Source organism: Struthio camelus, chromosome 22 (assembly GCF_040807025.1).
Source record: "Struthio camelus isolate bStrCam1 chromosome 22, bStrCam1.hap1, whole genome shotgun sequence".
NCBI classification, from domain to species: domain Eukaryota; kingdom Metazoa; phylum Chordata; class Aves; order Struthioniformes; family Struthionidae; genus Struthio; species Struthio camelus.
Genome location: NC_090963.1, coordinates 4,951,843 through 4,970,100, shown reverse-complemented (window position 1 = coordinate 4,970,100; position 18,258 = coordinate 4,951,843). Strand labels below are relative to the sequence as shown.

The 18,258-nt window shown below is 42.9% G+C and overlaps 1 protein-coding gene across 8 annotated transcripts in view; it reads right to left on the bottom strand.

The window, feature by feature from the left end:
• The window catches only part of GRAMD1B (GRAM domain containing 1B), a 146,682-nt gene that overhangs the window by 104,689 nt on the left and 23,735 nt on the right, over positions 1–18,258 (bottom strand). For 3 of the 8 annotated variants that reach the window (XR_011135930.1, XM_068916949.1, XM_068916950.1), the window contains exon 1: positions 4,919–5,317. The exons of 1 other annotated variant lie outside the window; for it this stretch is intronic. Coding sequence is in view for 5 of the 7 variants with exons in the window: in XM_068916949.1 (XP_068773050.1) it covers positions 4,919–5,280 (362 nt within the window). In the remaining 2 variants the exon portion in view is untranslated. Of the gene's footprint in view, positions 1–4,100; positions 4,119–4,918; positions 5,318–18,258 lie in introns of those variants that run through there. 4 more of the 8 variants (XM_009674078.2, XM_068916952.1, XM_068916951.1 and 1 more) reach the window with 2 other exon arrangements.

Below are 18,258 nucleotides of genomic sequence, written 5' to 3'. Positions count from 1 at the left end.
TTTTTCCACTTCCACTATAAAAGCTCTGTGGAACTGTCAGTTCCTCATGCCAACGAGAGTTCAAGAATCTCAAACACCAAAAAAGCAAAAATGCATCGGCAATCCCACGACACTCATCTGCCACTTCCCCTAATGGCTTGCTGTATTTCTAACACAGAGAAGTCCTGCTTCCTCCCTTCTCTGACCAAAAACTGAAACATGTAAGTTTCTGAAAGTCACAGAAACAGAGACCTACAAAACTCAGATTTACTCATTCTCAGAATTATATAGCATGAAACTAAAGACATTGTGGACCAAGGTTTTCTTCCAGTCCTCTTTCTAACTGCAAGGGCAACAGGGGTTGATGCTTTTCTTTCATATACTGCTGTTTCCAAGGTTCATAACTACCACTCCTGATATTATCTAAAGCCAGTAGTTTTCTTGGAGGTCAGAAAGCAAGCACTATTTGCCTTTCCGCAGAATTACCATGATGCGAGAAGCTCCACAGCCTTACTCTTGTGGGTTTTATTTTTATTTAGGCCAAAAAAAAACACAACCCCCCCGCCGCCCCCCAAGCTCTCTCTCTAGAAAATACCACAGTATTCTTCCTTGCTGTGGAAGGAAGGAAAAGGTGAATGAAACATTAACCTCCTCCCAAAACAGTTCAGACCAAATCTCAGTCGTGGTAAGCAAAACAAGAGCATTACGAACTAGGTGAAATACTAAAGGCTCATTTTGTTTGTTTGTATGAGGAAATGCAACACACCTAAAACGTACCAAATGGGTTATATACAAAGAGACAAGTTTCAACAAATCAGCAGTCTAACATCAACTGATGCGTCTCACTAAGGTGACCAAGTAACCTTACATACAAACTTTGTTTTCTTATGAAACATGAAAACATCTACCTTTCTGCTGTGGAACACCAACAGTAGCAGCCACACGGAGTATGTTACTGTAGGGTGCTAGAGATTCTCCTACCACGTCATTTGTTTCACAGTGGCAGATAAGGTACTAATATCTCTTCTGTAAAGCGTCATTATGGTTTAGAGCCGAGCAATTCAGAGAACTGTCTCCTCAGCACACACCCCTTTATTAGGTAAAAGGGGATTAAATGCTTTTAATATTCTTCATGTTTAACAACTTTAGAGTCATTTTAGGACTTGGGCGAGTCCATGAATCTGCCGTTTAGGACTTCAACGGGAGTCCGAGTTTCCCAGCAGAGGACCTTTCTCCCTGAAAGCTAAGTGCATCCCTCTTTGAAAGGGTCAAGAGTTGCAAAACAATCAATTCCCTATTGTTAAACAAACTACTCTGGATGCTGTGAATAACAAGACAAACTTGGCCTTTAGACAGGTGTAACAGGAAACAAAACCATACATTTTTGGAAAGCTCAAGGGAAAGGGAGCTCTGGGAAGGGACTGCAGGCAGCAGGGCATAACAGCTTGCAGGAGTTCCCGTGAGAGCAAGTTCAGCGTGGCATAATGACGAGTAAAACGTGATGTGAAGTTTTTACCATCCTTACCTCTCTCGTTTATTTCTGCCCATAACAGGGAAGAACATTCAGATTACCACTAGCACAACTTTGCTATAGGCCCAGCTCGAATGCCACACTTGAAACCACTCGAGAACAGAAGACTTAACACTCCTGAACTATTACATATGCACTCCCATAGAGCACTCATACAAGATGTTAAGTCAGACAAGCACAGTGCAGCGTCCATCTACTTACTCCCAGCTTCTGTCAATGGAAGGACAGAGGGACAAGACAGAGGTTTCACTTCATTTCAATACTCATGTTAGGCCAACAGGAGAACAGTCCGCTAAATCCGAGTGACCCACTGCCTCAGTAGTTCTTGCCTTACACCTTAAGAATCGCATGCAGTTCCAGAGATGATTAGGAAGAGTGGCTTTAAGTTGTAAATAAATAAAAGCAGATACTCTCACATTCCCCACATCAATAACGCATGTCAGCATTTTGCTATGCATCTAACGAACAGATCGCACCGGGCAGCCTGTGAGTTAAGTCTCTTTATCCTGCCTTAAAAATACTGTGTACTTGTCACAGGGATCCTACTTCATCCACCTGTATACAGGTAAATACCTTATCATTGCTTGGGCAGCAAGCAACCAATGGGGAGAACAGGCAGGAAGAAGTCCGCGTCCTCTTCAAAATCTTTCTATTTATTACCTGCATAGGCTCCCCAGAGCTCCAGACCTGAGCCTAGATCACACTGCTTTTGCACATACACAAGTCGCAGGGGAACGCCAAAGCCCAGAGCATTTGCATCTTTCTACTGTTCTACTTTGAACCCAACTCAGTGCCTTAGGCAAGCAAGAGTCTTAACCTGCCACCTCTCTTGCCCGCTCTCTTACGCTCAGGCTACCAGTCAACAGCTTTTAGACAGTCAGTAAGTAAACGACCAATAAGATGATCCAGGCTGTTAAAAACTAACCTACTACATAGAACATATCGTAGGCTGAAGTCTCTACATAGAAAAAGCCAGCCAGTCTTCATCAGACCTGGAGCATTACAGCCAGCCTTTTGAATCCAAGAAGTATTTATTTATCCACTCGGATGCGCTTACTGCACGCTAATGGTTGCGGAGCAATCATTCTTGTTCAGAGGCGTGAGAGCGACACACGCATTGCTGGAATCGATCAGCTGATGCACAGTACGCTCCCAACTACGAGCTTCGCTGAGAAACCCCTGCCACACAAACATGCAGCTATGTGGCCACGCAATGGGGTGCTAGCTAGTGCTCTTGAAGACCAAGTCTGAAGTAGAGGTAGGTAGATGGACAATATGAATCTGCTTTGCAGAAAGGCAGCTTCCTGCCCCTGCTCTTTTAAGAAGTGTTTCACATACGATGGCCTTGCGATGCAATGAGGTCTACCCTATGGCACTAACTGCTACATCTCTTTCACATTAACGCCACAAAATCCTTCGGGGTTCATCTCTCCTGCTGTGACAAACTCCCCACAAAGATCGTGTCCTCTGTGTGGCTTTTTCTTCTACTCTTGCTGAGTTATGGAAGCCCAGTGACGATCTTGGCGTTCTCCAAGCCCAGAGGCTCTGCACAAAAGGGCAGACAAAAAACACTTTTCTCCTCTGCACTGGAAAGGGAAAAATTCCATTTGAAAACCTGATACCTTTCCCATTACAAAAGGCATAGATTTGGAGCCTGCCACATATGAAGAAAGGAGATGCCATGCTGACTTTGGTATGCTAATACCACCTAATCCATCAACTGCTTTAGCTTTTTCCAATCACCACTTTGAAAACATAACCAAGGTTAAGGCAGAAAAGCGTTCAGAACGATGAATAAGCAGAAAGCTGTCAGCAAAGCCACGGAAGTATCGTGTGTACACGTACACCAAAGATTTCTTATACATTTGCACAGAAAGTAGTCCGACTTGGCCTCCGTCTCACATACTCAACAATAAGCCCAAATTAAAATCTTCGGTTAAAACGTCGTTCTCTGTTGAATTTCAGACCTGAATTTTACCGTTCTCCCACTAACATATGCATATGCCTCATACATTATCCTTATGTTTTCTGTGCTATAGCCTAAATCACCTAAATCCCTACAGCTAGATGGAAATCAGTACTACTCCTCAGTCAAGAGATGTTTTTCAACAATGAAAGCTTTCCAAAAGAGTGATTACATCTAGTGCTTGATGCATGCACTTCTTGAAGAAACTTCCTTGAAACTTAATAAAATGACAGCTTGACCTTGCAAAAGGGAACTCATAAGGGAAGACAACCTACCACATGACTAGAGTCAGTACTTGCAGAAGTAAAAGCTCTCTCCTCCCATCACTCAAAGGGACACAACAGTCAGTGAGACAACCTGGTAAACCAGGTGCAGATACAGCAAGAGATATCACGTTTGTCCTTTTTTGATCCAAGTGTAGATACATTCAGGCTTAAACCCATGCATCAGGTTGCATGGGCATTGCAAAGCAACGACAGAAAAAAGGTAGCCCACACTAAGCTAGGATATGGATTCATAACACACTAATTTCCCACAGACAAACCCTTGAAATGCCTTGCGTATTTTTGGGCCTTTGGGCAAGGCAGACTGTCCCATTTTCCCATTAAAAGGGGAGTAAGTTACCTTGTGCAGATGCAGTCACTGTCTACAAAGTGCAGAGTTAGATAAGGTATAGCTTTTTCTTTGTATTTCCACGCAATAACTCACTGGGCATCAACTTTGCTGCACTGACAAGCTCTTGGAGGTCTTTGTCAACTATCTGTCCTCATCTTGTGGAGCCAAAGAACTGAGAGACTTTTTCAAGTCCAGAAGGCAGCCAAGAATCGAACCCAGGCATCCTGACATGCAGACCCGTGTACCAGTCACAAGGCTAGTTTGTCTTTCACTCTTCTCATCACGTTCTCTTAATGTCAGCAAGTCAACGAGGGTCTTCAGACAAGGTCTCATTGAATACATATTAACACCATAAAAACAAGAGACATTGACAAAGGTTTAGCATCATCAATCCCTGTCCTGGCAATCCCAGCAGAGAGGTCACCTTCTCTCTCTCAAGGGTCTCTGCAGATTTCAGGACCTTGATGAAGTTAGTCTTATGATCACCCGCCCATTAAGGACACAGCAGTATTTGGTCTCCCTCACTCCAAAACAAGCTCTTGTCATTGGCCCTGAGTAAGTTTTAAAAGCTATGCAGAGGACCATACACAAGGACAGATCCCACCAGTGCCATTTCCAAAATGCCTACTGCTTGCGCATACGCATTAGGCCACTTGGTCTGGCATCAGCAAGAGTCCAATCAACTATTTTACCCATTCCAGCCACCAGGTGAGGACAAGGCCCCAGGGAGAAGCAGGACACAAGCTCTAGGTGAACAGCAGGCCCTACCCCTGTTCTAGGGCAGGCTCTTCCTGGAAGTAGGGAAGGGAGAGTAGCCAAAAACATACCTGCTCTCACTGTACTCCTCCTTCTCTCTCACACGCAGCCACTTCCGGAGCAGGAAGCGCTTGCGTCGCGGGGAGGCGCTGGGTGTGGAGCAGTTGGACCAGGGGGTGTCCTCATCACTGGAGGGGGTGATTTCAATGGACGGGAGCTGCAGGAATTCCTTGCTGGAGGAAGGAGAATCCTGATACCTGCTGGCCTCCAGGCTCTGCTCCTGAACATTCTTCATCCGCCTCATCTTGAAGCGCTTCCTGCGCAGGGTGGGGGTAGACGAACTGGACCAGGCACGGCCACCCTCCACCACCTGCTGCTCTGGGACATGCAGTGCTGGGAGCCGCAGGGCTTCTGTCATATTGGCAGCTGGCATCAGATACCCTTTCTCTTTCTGCTCCCACCCCCACACACACTAGCTCTCTGATCTCAGCATAAACCACACCACAAAACCACAACTCTTTCTCCTCCCTCACCCAGTTCAGTACTCGCCCTCCCCCTCAAGCAGGAAATCTCATGTTCCTCAGGTGCTTTCATTTAACAGGCCAGGGGAGGCGGGGGGGGGGGGGGGGGGGGGTCAGGACACTGACAGACCAGAAGGGGAGCCAGTTTCAAGTTTCTTTTGTCCTTCCCCTCTCCCTGCAAAACAAGTTCCCTCCCCCACCTGGTCCCTCTCTCCCTCTCTCTCTCAGATTAATATGTTCAGCATCAGGACAAGGGCTGCTGGTGACTTTCAGCTTTGTTTTCCTTTGCTTTCTGTCCTTTGCCTAATGCTGGCTCAGTGAAAAAGCTCTCCTGGGCTGTGCTGCAAAACTCAGCTGTGGGTCTTCTGCAAAGACGAAGCAAGCAGGGAGCGACGTGGAGCTGTGAGGAGGTCAGAGAGAAAGAGAAAGAAGGAGGGAAGCAACAGTACTAGATAAAAAACAGGAGAAAGAAGGAGGAGCAACGTGTTCTTTTTCTGTAACAGATAAGACATACACAGGCAGCTGCTCCAAGCGCAGCTGCACGCTTAATCCCAAGAGATAGGGTTTCTATTACAGAATATGCGGCTGCTGCATGTCAACCTAATGAAAAAGGGTAAGACGGGATAACAACTTTCTGTAGAAGCCAACTGGACAGGCTTTCCCCTTGCCCCACCTTCTTGCTCCCACAGCCTACCCCCCCTGCAGGGAGGAAGAGGGGAAGCAGAACTAGACTTCCAGCCTTCTTTCAAAGCTAAGGCCTCGTGTCTCCCTTGACCGCACACAGAGAGGGCACAGCAGAGAGATGGACAAATAGCTAAAAAGCAGTAGCAGCAGGTGGCACCAGAACTGAGACTGGCTGGTTTTTAGTTCAGGTTCACTTGAGGAAAAGCTGATAAAAGTTCTCAGAGTGCAAGGCTACTTCCAAAATGACACATGGTCTCAGGTTCAGGAATCAAAGACATCACATAAAGACATTAGACACAAAGGACAGATATTACACCAGGAGAAAAGCCACGTACTACATGGAAGATTCACAGGCACTGAATAAGCAGACAAGGCTCTCTACCAAGGGTCAAGCACTGGGAGGAATGGCAGTCTGAGGACCAGACCTGCAATATGCCAGTAATAAAACTGGATCAGGGAGAATGAACAGTGTTGAAGTGACTCTCCACCAAAGTTTTACAGAATGCTCCTAGAGCAAGCTGAGTTAAGCTACATTTTCAGGTGAAAAAGGGCACAGAAGTTAAATTCTGTAAGGGAGCAGCTAGAATTCAGCTGACTGAACTTCAAGGGTGCTGTCAGAAAAACCTTCTCTGAATCCACCGAACAATTTTGGTTTTCATTGTTCAGTCAGCTGACTCTTTGGAAACATTAATAAATATTCATAAATACTTTTTTCAGAAAATACTGTTGACCAAAATGAAAGTGTTTCATCTTGTTCAGTTTCCCTTAAAGTTTTGTTTCAAAACAGACTTGACAAGAAATTTGAACATCAAAAACTTTGGAATCTAGAGCATTTTAAAGAAAAAGATTTGTAACAGCAGCAACAAGGGGGAAGAGCCAGAAAAAAAAAATGTGTCAGTAATTTTCTTTTTATTTTATTTATATTCCCAATTGCTAGAGCCTACTTTGTCGTACTGTCCTTATCACTCATTGCTCCTCCTGTAAGTTCATAGCTTGACCAACACTTCAATTAATTTCCGGAGCTCCTGTCACCTTGGTATCTATCCATCAGGGACGCATGCAAACAGAATGCCTTCCACAAACATCCACTTAGCTCAAAAACAGATGGTCAAAAACACAGTTAATTAAAATCTGAGAAACAAAAATCTACAGAACAGACAACAGAATCCAAGATTTATTATCTGAAGACTTGCATAAGTAGCTGTGCATTCTCTGCTCCTCTGCAATATGGAGAAACCCGAATTTGCAGTTAAAGTATTTGAGTTATTCAGCCACCTGTTGCCATGATTTCTATCATGTCACCTCTCATTCAGAGGCCACCTGTACATAACATTGTCAGGCCACCTGTGAACTCAAAGAAAATTCAATTTCAACTTCCTCCTAGAATGCCTGGAAATCAAAACACCATAATACAATTCCTAAACCTTAACTAAGAGTAAGTAGACACAACTGAGGGAGAAGGGAGTAGCTCTGCTTAACTTTGGGGGGGGGGGGGAGGAGGGGGGGAAGAAGAGAACACCACCCACCCACCCATTCAGATGACAAAGAAAAAGTACTTTCCCCTGAACCACTTTTTCCACTAAAAGGAACTTGAATCTTCTTCTAATCTATTGCAACAAATAAAACTAGTAGCCTTTTGGAATCTATCATAAAAAGGTTTTCCTGCATGTATTAATGAGTCTGATTCCCTGTAGAACCTTATCAAATAGATGGTATTTACTTGTTTAATTGTACAAATAAGTGCAAATAAGCAGAGACAAAAAGGCTGCATTTTTTATGCTTTCATATTTTAGGAAGAGATCACACAGTGCACATTACAGACCCTCAAAATCTTCAAAGACATTATTCAATTAATCGGTAAGTCACTCACACTACCTTGCTCTAGACAATAGCAGCATTCAGAACTTGCTGCTTTTTCCTTTGGGAAGGAAAAAAAAGGCCCCTTTACCAGTTTTTACTGGCACGGCCAAGGCAACAAAAAGCAACTGCTTCATCATCAAAAGGACTCAAAACAGCTTCATTTAACACTGCTGGGATTCACTACAGGAAGACGGGATGCTCCCCCTGACATATGTCGACAAAAAATTCTGAAATAATTCTCTCAGCTTGTAGCTTGAGAATCCTTCCCATCAGGAACAGCATTTACATGCATAGAGGCTACCCCTTTAATTCCAAGTACTTCAGTAATTAGTAAGAAGCACTTATGCTCAAATATTATTAGGCCATTTTTATTTTGGACAAAGGATGCTGGCCACCTGCCTGATACTCTTAAAGAGAGGAGGAAAAAAAAAAGTTATGTAATAAGAGAGAGCGTGCAAACTCCTGACCCACAGAGTGAAAAACACCAACCATGGTGAAGCGCTATTTCTGTGCAAATCACAATGACTGATTTGACAGTGTCCATAATAGCCTCTGTGCCAGGAGATCCTTGTTTAAGGACTACTCCTGTTAAGACGGAATCACGATAGCAGCAAAGAGCTGTCAACACTACAGTCTGACCCAAAAGGTCTCTGGAACGCTTCACCTATGGCCACAGCAGAAGAACCAGGTGCACTTTGGCTAGTTTTAAAACTTGGTCTGTCTCCCATTCAAACATTTAGCCTTTCCAGGGTCCTTGAAGAGGACTTATGAGATAAATAAAGCAAAGAGAGTAAAAGGGGAAACAACTCTCAGGAAAGATTTTCATTTCTTTTCAGGATGAAGAGCATCTAATCATGCCAGTCCAGATTCTCCAGCAGTCCTTTCCGTAATAGTTTCCTCATGTGCTTACAAGACAGCAACATGTCATCCTTGGTAGATGAATACCGACTTAGAGATGGTATGGAAACACTCAAAGAAAAGAGTGTATGACTTCAAAGCATTATTTCAAATACATAAAATAACTGTAACTTATTCAGAAGAGCAACAAAAATCAGACACACGAAATCTGGCCATCCTGTGCTGTGGGACCGTCTTTCTGGCCAGGCAGGGAGACTGTTGCTAACACAGACTTCACAAAATTCACCAAGGCATATTCTCCCATTCAAACTCACTTTTCCCAACGTGTCAAAGAGAAGTTTAACTTGTTAAGTATTTTTCCCTTTCAGGTGCACAGCTAAAAATGGCAGTTTCTGCATGAGAAACTTGCCATGCCTACAACAAAGCAAGCCCTGCCAGAACAAAATTCTGGCTGGAAAGTTCCAAAGCTGGCAAAGTTTTTCTTTCTACTATGAAAATTCTGCAGTATTTTTGTGACACTAAATGAGAAACCAGTACTTATCTACAGTGACTTTCTCATTCCAACAGTTTTCTGCAAGAACGGTCATGTTATATTTGGAACTGTGGATCATTTCCTTCAAACGGAACGTCTGAAATCCAGCTCTGGCCTTTACATGTTAAGTTACAATTATGATTTGACATCTTCTGGATACATAGAAGCACGCAATTCAGGAGAGCGGAGTTCTATTTGCAGCTACGCAACAGGCTTCCAGGGTCACTTGAAAGAAGTCCTTTATGCTTTGCCATTCAGGCATCTACATTCATAAAACACGATAAACGCCGTATACAAGATCTAATCCTTAATGTGGAATGCAAGAGGAGAGAAGGGAAACTCCATGAAATCTCACTAGTAAACAGTAATTCTCTTGTTCTAGGCTAGCCGTTCTTAATTGACTTTAGTGCCCTACAAATCTGTCCTTTTAAATGACCCAGCACCAACAAACAGTTGCCTCAAATGAACATACACAGTCCTTTTTATTTTGGATATGGGATACCACATACCTGCATGTGGCGTTCTCTGAAACCCAGAGACTCTGTTACAAGACAGATGCCACAAATTACACAGGCTGTAGGGTGAGAAATACCGGTAACAGAATGAAATTTCTCAGCATGGCACAAACCAAGATGAAGGCACTGCTGTAGCCCCTGCGTTCCCTGGTTCTCCCCTAGTCCATACTACATTTGTTCAGGTCTTTTCAAGACCCCTTACACAAACGGCCCAGTTCCAAAAGGAATCTTGCACTATCTAATGACAACTGCAGATTCTCACTGCTTTCGTTAAATACTGTCTCAAACTCTTCCTTTGTCTCCCCAAGTCATGGGGTTTTTCACTTTTTGGTTCCCCTCCCCCCCCCCCCAAAAAACACCCCAAAGGACCTGGCACCTCCCTTCCATGCCAGCTAGCCAAAGAACAGAACAGTTTTCATTCTAGGTTTGATCCAAAATAAAAGTGCTTTCAAACAAGTCTCCATTCAGTGGGGAATCAGCTTGCAGGATAAATTGCACAAACTGGACTGGCCTTTAGCCTGAGCATGTAACCTATTTGTCACCCAAGTCAGTCAGTACGAACTGAGCAGGTCAGTAATGGGACAGGAAGCCAATACACCTGCCTGCTATGTTGGTCATAGTGATTATGTCTGATTTGGGATAATATTAACTGTTACCAGAAACAGCCTCCTGGATTATTTCCCACCAATTACTTGGAAATAACTAACATGCACCCCATGACAGGGCTCTGTCTCATGACACCGTCTCTCTGACGCTCACCATTAACATACCTAATCTGAAACCAAAATCCAGCTGTCAGCTCTGTTCAAAGTCAGATAACCACTGGCCTCAGAATTAAAATGCAGGCGTGTGCGTACTCACACTCAGTGCCAAGCACAACATACGGGCAAACTAAATGCACGCTACATGAATACTACAAGCAGTAACTCTTGACTCCAACTAGAACCGCATCATGCGTCAACAGCATCGCTACAGCAATGGCAGAAAGGGGTAAAAACATGGGCCAGAAATGAGAGTTGCAATAGGCTTAACCACATTCTACCCAATTTCCAACAGAACCAAACACACAAAACACGCAGAATATCTGCTGTATTACTTCACATACCAGTCGCCGGCCATTTTAACAACGCTCGAACAGGCTGAAAGACGCCCAATTCCAACACGGCTTTCTGCTTAGAGGTCAATATCTTCCTCCAGTTAACGTCACCTACAAAGAGCCCACGTCTATTTGTATCCTGCCTTTGAACGATGTAACTCTTTGCCAGCAATAACTATGAAAAACTTCAACCTGTGAATTATTACTTGCACAGTTTTGTTTATCCCACATAATTCAAGCCAATCAAATCTTGGCTTCATACACTACAGCAAATCCAAAATTCTTCAGTCACCATCCCAAACTCCGGTTACTGTCATTCATGATTCAAACAGAACAGCACCTTCCTTAACTTTGAGTGCTCATTTGTAAATTTTAGAGCAATTCTTACACTTGATTGGTGCTTTTCCTCCAAATGAAAAGGGACAGTTGAGCCAAAGATCAGCGAGTAAAAGAGAGAAATGAAGTCAGTAACGTCATGACTTCAACAACACTTCATCAGAAGATTTCAAGAAAGTCGAAATTCTGCGACCTTTCTCCTCCATTTGAGCTTTTTTCTTTACAACTTGGAATTCTAAGTGACTTATCATTCGGCGCAGCCCGCTTAGAGTACTCAAGACAAGTCTCACATGGGACAAAGGGAAGGGAAGGGAGATCCATTTCTTTCCCCAGTTCCAGGGGACTGGATCTAGGGTACATTAAGTTCTGCCCCTCACAACATAAGGCTATCCGTTAGAGGGAACTTCCTTAGGAGTCTGCATTTGTTTATGATGGGTACTATATACACTGTATATGGAGAGAGTCCCCTTGCTTCCTTCAACTCCCCTGAATTTCTTCTACCTCTACAGCCTTGTCCTAACGGGTCACAGCTCACAGCACACAATTAATCACAGGAGAACCAGCTTGCTAGTACAAAAGGTCTCTGAACAGTACATTCTTTCCTATTCAGCTAAAATGCCCGCTTCACTAGCTCAGGTCAGTCAAGTTTGTTGTATTTTACCCAGACTCACACACAAAGACAGACAAGTACACACCAGTTCAAGGACCCAAGGCATACTGAAAGCCTCCTTACAGTAACTGGGAAGACACAACCCATCGTCTGCACAGACGTTACCAGCTCTCATGGTCCTCAAAAAAAAAAAAAAAAAATATATATATATATATATATATATGAGCATACCTAAACTTCATTTGCCCAAAGAACAAATTTGGATATAAAAAGCCCTCGCTTTTTTTTTTTTTTTTTTTTTTTTAAAAACACACACCTTATCACATGTTCAGCATAGCAGTTGTTAGGTTTCACAGTCTTTGTTACTTACCCAATACATAACAGTCAAATACAAGTAACAGAAGTTACTAGTTGAAAAGACAAAGAACAGCGTTCATAAGGAATAGGGCCAGCCAGTATTAATAAGTATTTACTATAAGAATACTTAGAGTAAACAGGTATGGAAAAATTTTATATATGTAGATCACCAAGCACTCATGCAACACATCTGTTGCGGAGCAGATGCCACATTTATCATGTATACACAGAAGGCATATGCCCAGGCAGAAATGCATACCTGAGTATGCATGTTGCAAATGTGAAGCCAATAACAAATGCCTGCACAATACACTTCAAGGAATATAGCAGATACCATATAACATCTTGGAAACTGTCATTGCATGTATTGACTAGACATGACAGGTATCATCCTCCTATAGTCACATCTGTCCAGCAAGAACTTTTCACTACTACATTTTTATTTGCTAAGGCTAGTAGTGATGCCTATGCTGAATATAGAGCACCGCTCTATATACACCGCTAACTGAGGTTGGAAATAACCTGTATGTAACTATGTATACAAACACACACTGAATTGGAAGTGCCAGGGAGTCTCTTGCTGACCTAGTTCCAAAGTACTGCTGACTATCATCAGTCCGTAACAGTCACATTTTACGAAACAGCCTGGAATTGTCAGGTTATGTTCCAGTTGCCAGAAATCTGTCTCCCATATCTTCCCTCCAAATTCTTACCGAGTTACAGTCTCGGGAGACTGTCAGGCAAAGCAAGGTCACAGATTCCACAGAGGCACCCAGTCAAGGTCGGAGTCGCGCACTTTGGGGGGGAAGCTTGCACTAACGATGCCTGGACTGTGCTCTATCTATTTTATCTGCGCCCAGAGCTAACGGCGCCAGCAGCGACCCTACCACACTCAACCCAGTATTCTCTTACTTTTGCTGGCCTTTCTGCATAGAAGTAGCAAGAGGAGCAAACAAGTGACATTTCTTCAGCTGTTTGGGTTCTTAAGTAGCACTGAACAATTATAATCCCTACTTTTCTACACTGAGACTTTACTCAACAAGTACACTGCAGTAGATGCTCTGTCTGTGAGCACAGAGGGAACAGCTCACACCACACATCACACTTCCTACCTCGTAAATAGCCTCTCTATAACCCTATAGGATTGCAACCAGTGTAAAAGTCTTGGGAAAGCAGAATATCTGAAAAGCGTTCGTTTCTCCTGAAGGCCTAGGAGGGGAGGCATGCACCAGTTAGGACTGTTGCTAGGACTGGGTGTCAGGGTTCCCGGGATCCAATCCTACTTCTTTCATTTGTCCTTGAGAAAAGGCCTTTTCACATTGTCTCAATTCCCCTGCAGATAAAATGGAGATAAAGACAGCTGCCGGGTGCTTTGGAGCTGCAGAAACATTATTTAAGAAAGTACGTAATCACTGGGAGATCTTCAAAGACAATCACAACATACAGTCCAGAACACTTAAATAGTTCTTCTGAGCTAACAGAGCTGAAAATTACACAATCTGCCTTCCACAAGAGCAACTCATTCAAAGGTGGTGAATAAGAAAAGAAATAATTTATTATTACTCTTTCCTGATCAGAGGTTAAGTATGCATAGGAATCCAACTACTTAGGAACTCAAACACCTGTTTCGGCAAATACTTTCCTGAAAGTAAATAATTGGTAAGTATTGCCACCCTACTGTTTTTTCTTTAACTTTTTTTTTTTGGGGGGGGGAGGGGGGGGCAGGACTGCACTATTTGCTGAGCTGTAATTCTCAGTTAGCATCCAGCTGTATTTTTTTTATGCTATGTTGATTTCTCTCCTGCCCCATGTTTGAACTGTAACTTCAGTTCTCTGGCACAGAAAAATACCTCCCATTTAAGTTAACATGACTGCTTTAATAGTACGCCTTGTTGTTGGTCTCTGCTGTGATTACAGCACCTACTGAATTTCATACCTAATGCTACATGCTTACTGTAATCTTCAGTCACGGGCGAGTTCCAAAAGGGAAGGACATGATCTTAGGTTCAAAGTCCTTCTTATACCAAGGCCAAGATGAACGCAATGTGATATTATTCCACATAATAGTGTCTACAAGAAAAGAACAACAGGCTAAGAAATAAAAGCTAGCCACACATAACAGCATGCAAAGACACAAGGCACTTAGTATACGGCCTACCCACTTTTTCTTCATCTTTAACTGTGGCTTTTAATTGTCACCTAACTGAATTAGAACAACAGAAAAAGAGCATCTTAAATTCACAGTTCAGATGGCTGGAAAAGCAGATGTGTAGCGTGACTTAAGCAGAACATCCACAACTGATCATTCACCCATCCTGACATTTGTTGGATGGGTCATGAATCCCTGAAACAGTAAGAAGCCTTTTACACTCAGCCCAGGTTCCTATTCCTGCCTTCTGAGGCCTGTGGCCCAATAGATTCCCTTAAGACCAAGGGTGGCAGTAAAGCCACGTGGCTGCTAAGCGATCCTTTACCAATGGAACCCTGCTGCTCTCTAGTGGCTAAAAAGCTGCAGGCCCTATAATAGGCTAGCTTAAAATAGACAGTCTGGAAATGTTCAGGGTCCTCAGCTGCCATTAAACGTTGCTACACACTTCAACACCTTGCAAAGTGTTCTCCTCTCTTGTGAGGAGCCTACAATTTCATGAGCCATCCACTAAAGATCCCTCTAGCCCTAAGACATTTCTCATTCAGTTCATGGAACAATAGCACAAACCCCTGTAAAATTACTTGACTTTCTCAGACAAAGCATTAAGCTAGGGGTTGCTAAACACTCCTGACCTTACGGCCACGTTTCAAAACTTTCCTGTGTTAAAAGGCCATAGACAACTATCACATATCTTGGAGAGCTAAGGGAGTGGAGAGCTTCATCACTGGGCACTGACAGCCAAGTTACCCCAGTACTCCATAGAACAGGTTATATCCGAGCTGGGGATGCACCAGAGTCTTAAGGCAAGCTGGACATGTCACCCGGATTCAGCCTAAGAATGGCTCTTTCTCCAGGAGCTGGCAACTTAGATTACTCAATCCCATCCCACCCACTCCTAGGCTCATGAAAAAAGCCTAGCATCGAGAAGTTTTTCTTGCCCAAATGAGGCTGCTTCTCCTCGCACGTTCCAGTTGCTCATCTGAAGTTGATACCAGTGGTTGCAGCGCTCATGCGCGACAGAGGCTTTTCCCACGGGTCTTGCCTCAGAGTACAACACATTCTGAAACTTACTTACAAAGGAGGAAAGATTATGAGCAGGTGCTAGCAGATCAGGGACTGAACCAGCAAAAGAGAAGATGCAATCAGGTGGGGGAGTAACAGGGCTTGAGCTAGGGTCTTTTTCTGGCTTGGAGGTTACTCGGAGAAAACTCTCTCATTGAAAAAATCCTCCTCCTGGGCAGGCATTCTAAGTAACAGCTGAAGGATCCAGTCAGGTACAGAGAAGGTTTGTTAGGCAAGACTACAAGACTTGACATTTAACATTTGCTGAGGAACCAATCCATCCCAGGGAATTCAAAGGAAAGATTCAGATCCAGATTTTTATCTTCTCCCTCACCACGTTTTACAGAGTAAAAATCATTTTTTCTTTTCTGCCCCTAAATTGCGTTCTACAGAGCCCAAACAATAGGCTTGTTTATACATTTCTCTCAATAAGCATCTTCCATTCCAACAAATGGAAGAAAAAACAAAAAAGGATATCACACATAAACAAAAAAGGGGGGGAGGGGTCAAACAAAAGTATTAGAGGGAAAGTTGCTTCCTCCATAGTTCTGGCCAAAAGAGAATCAAAAGATAAATATTTTACAACACAAGAGAGCAATAGCTAAAACAAAGGATAGCAAGAATCAGGACTCCAGCCTCCACTTCAGTATCTGCTACAGACTAGCAAATTCATCTCTGGAAAGTCACTTCAATTCATTATCCACACTGGATCTTTCAAAAAAAAAAAATGTCCCCATCTCCTATTTTTCCCCGGTCTATTGAATTTATAAATCCAGGGCTCCTTAGAGCAATCAGTTTCTGGAGGCAAGAACAAGCTTCATGTTAAAATATTAACTAGTGCTAATTTTAGAAATGCACATTAGGTAGGAGGAATAGAGGATGTGGGGAAGATGTATGTGTTTGAGGAGGACTAGCATTTTTCTGAAGTATTTCTAATCTGTCCTATCTGCCTTTCTTAAAAGATTTTTTAAAATGCTCTACTTGAGGCTATACAGTAGGTTTAAGGGACAAGGGGGGGGGGGGAATCACAGAGCAGCGTTCCACTCTCAGGGTCCAATTCCAGCTGTAGTAGTGCACATACATACAGTTCATGCTACTGTCAAGGTAGAGTACCACAACCCTATTTCAGAGAAATATAGGTAAAGGCAGAGTCGCAGATCAGGACTTCTTATTCTACTGCTGCCTCCAAATTGTCAAGCCCAATCTCAGCAGCAGAAAGGAGGGTGGGGGGGGGTGGGGGGAGAAGTAGTTTTTCAGTCACAAGCATTCTGTGCAAGCCCAGCACATAAGCAGTACATAAATATGATTCAGTCTCTGCTCTCTACTTTGTGCAAGTTCATAGCTCAGTTTCATATTTCTCTAGCTCCACTGTAAGTGATTTGGGCAGGAATGCCACAGACAAAAGCACAGTGAAATACTGGAATGCTTAGATCTTCAAAAACAAAATCCAGCAAAAAGTCCTGCTTTTTTTTTTTCCTGCTTTCAGATTATGTTCCAAACGTAGTGAACAAGTGTCTGCAACCAAAATGCAGTTCCCAAAGTTCTGACTCTTAGTTACAGAACTATTCAGCCCTGAATCAGCATCTGAGTCAATCTCTCCAGGAACGAATACTTACTTCCCCTCAGCATCTTTTCATTAGTTATAAATATATCTGCCATTCATTCTAGCCTACATGGTATTTTACTCCCACTTCTCTCCAGCCACCCAATATTAGGCAGGGAAAAAAAGACATTTAAAAAAAAAAAATGCTATTTCTGGGCCTCTCATCAGTTTGCCTAGGGCAAAACTGTACACTGACACCCTTGTTAAGAGTGCAGTGAAAAACACCCGCATTACACAGCAAAGAAAAAGCCCCAGTTAGCTGAAAGTCAGTGAGGCAGGAGATAAATGTCTTCAACGCATTGCAATTTGGCAATTACCTACTTTGCATGAATCAGTGTCTCTGCTGTGAACAACATCTAATAATTAAATCTAAGGCACAGAGCTTATGCAAGTAGTTGATTGGGGTCTAAAATAACTAATGGGCTTTATAATTAGGAATAGCTGGAAAGGTACTAATAGCAGTAGTATGACAGCCAATTGATAAGTGCTATAAACAAACTCATAAATAGTTCTCAGAGGAAAGCTTTTTATTTAAATACTAACGCTGTACCAGGAAAGGAGGAAGCTCATTTCCATCTTTCGTGAAGGAAGCCTGGGAACCTGTTGATCTTCATTCTCTTCCATGGGACCTTGGACTAGTCTGCCTCCAAAGATGATCGTGAACTTCATCCTCAACCCAAGAAGTCTATCTACTGCGTTTTTGATCTTCATACAACAATGCAATATTGTCTCCTAAGTCGCATCTTTTTTTTTTTTTTTTTTTTTTTAAAAGTGCTTTACCCCTTGGTGTAAGTGCATTGTAAAATAGCTCATGAGCTTTATAAGCATTTGATTAGATCACTATATAGAGTTACCATCAGATCCCCGTGAAAAAACTTACAAGCAGTGAACAAAGCTTTAATCTGCAAGACAATATAGGTAATAAAATAAAGCTCAGGGGGGAAAAAAAGAAAGTGATTTGTCTATACTCACATACTTTGTTTCTACACACTCAAGGTTAAATAGGATTTTTCTGATAACCCTTGCATGTTACAAAAGGACTAACTTCCACCACTTTTCAATAGGACTCCCACACCGAGTAGTTTTGGAGATAGGAATAATCGTCATGCACCTTTTCATCCCCTCCCAACAAAGCACCAAGTCCCTTCAAGTGCTGTGGAAGTATTACTATTATTATTGTATTATTCCATTTCTCCAAGCTTAGATACACAGAGAAGTCAGATACACA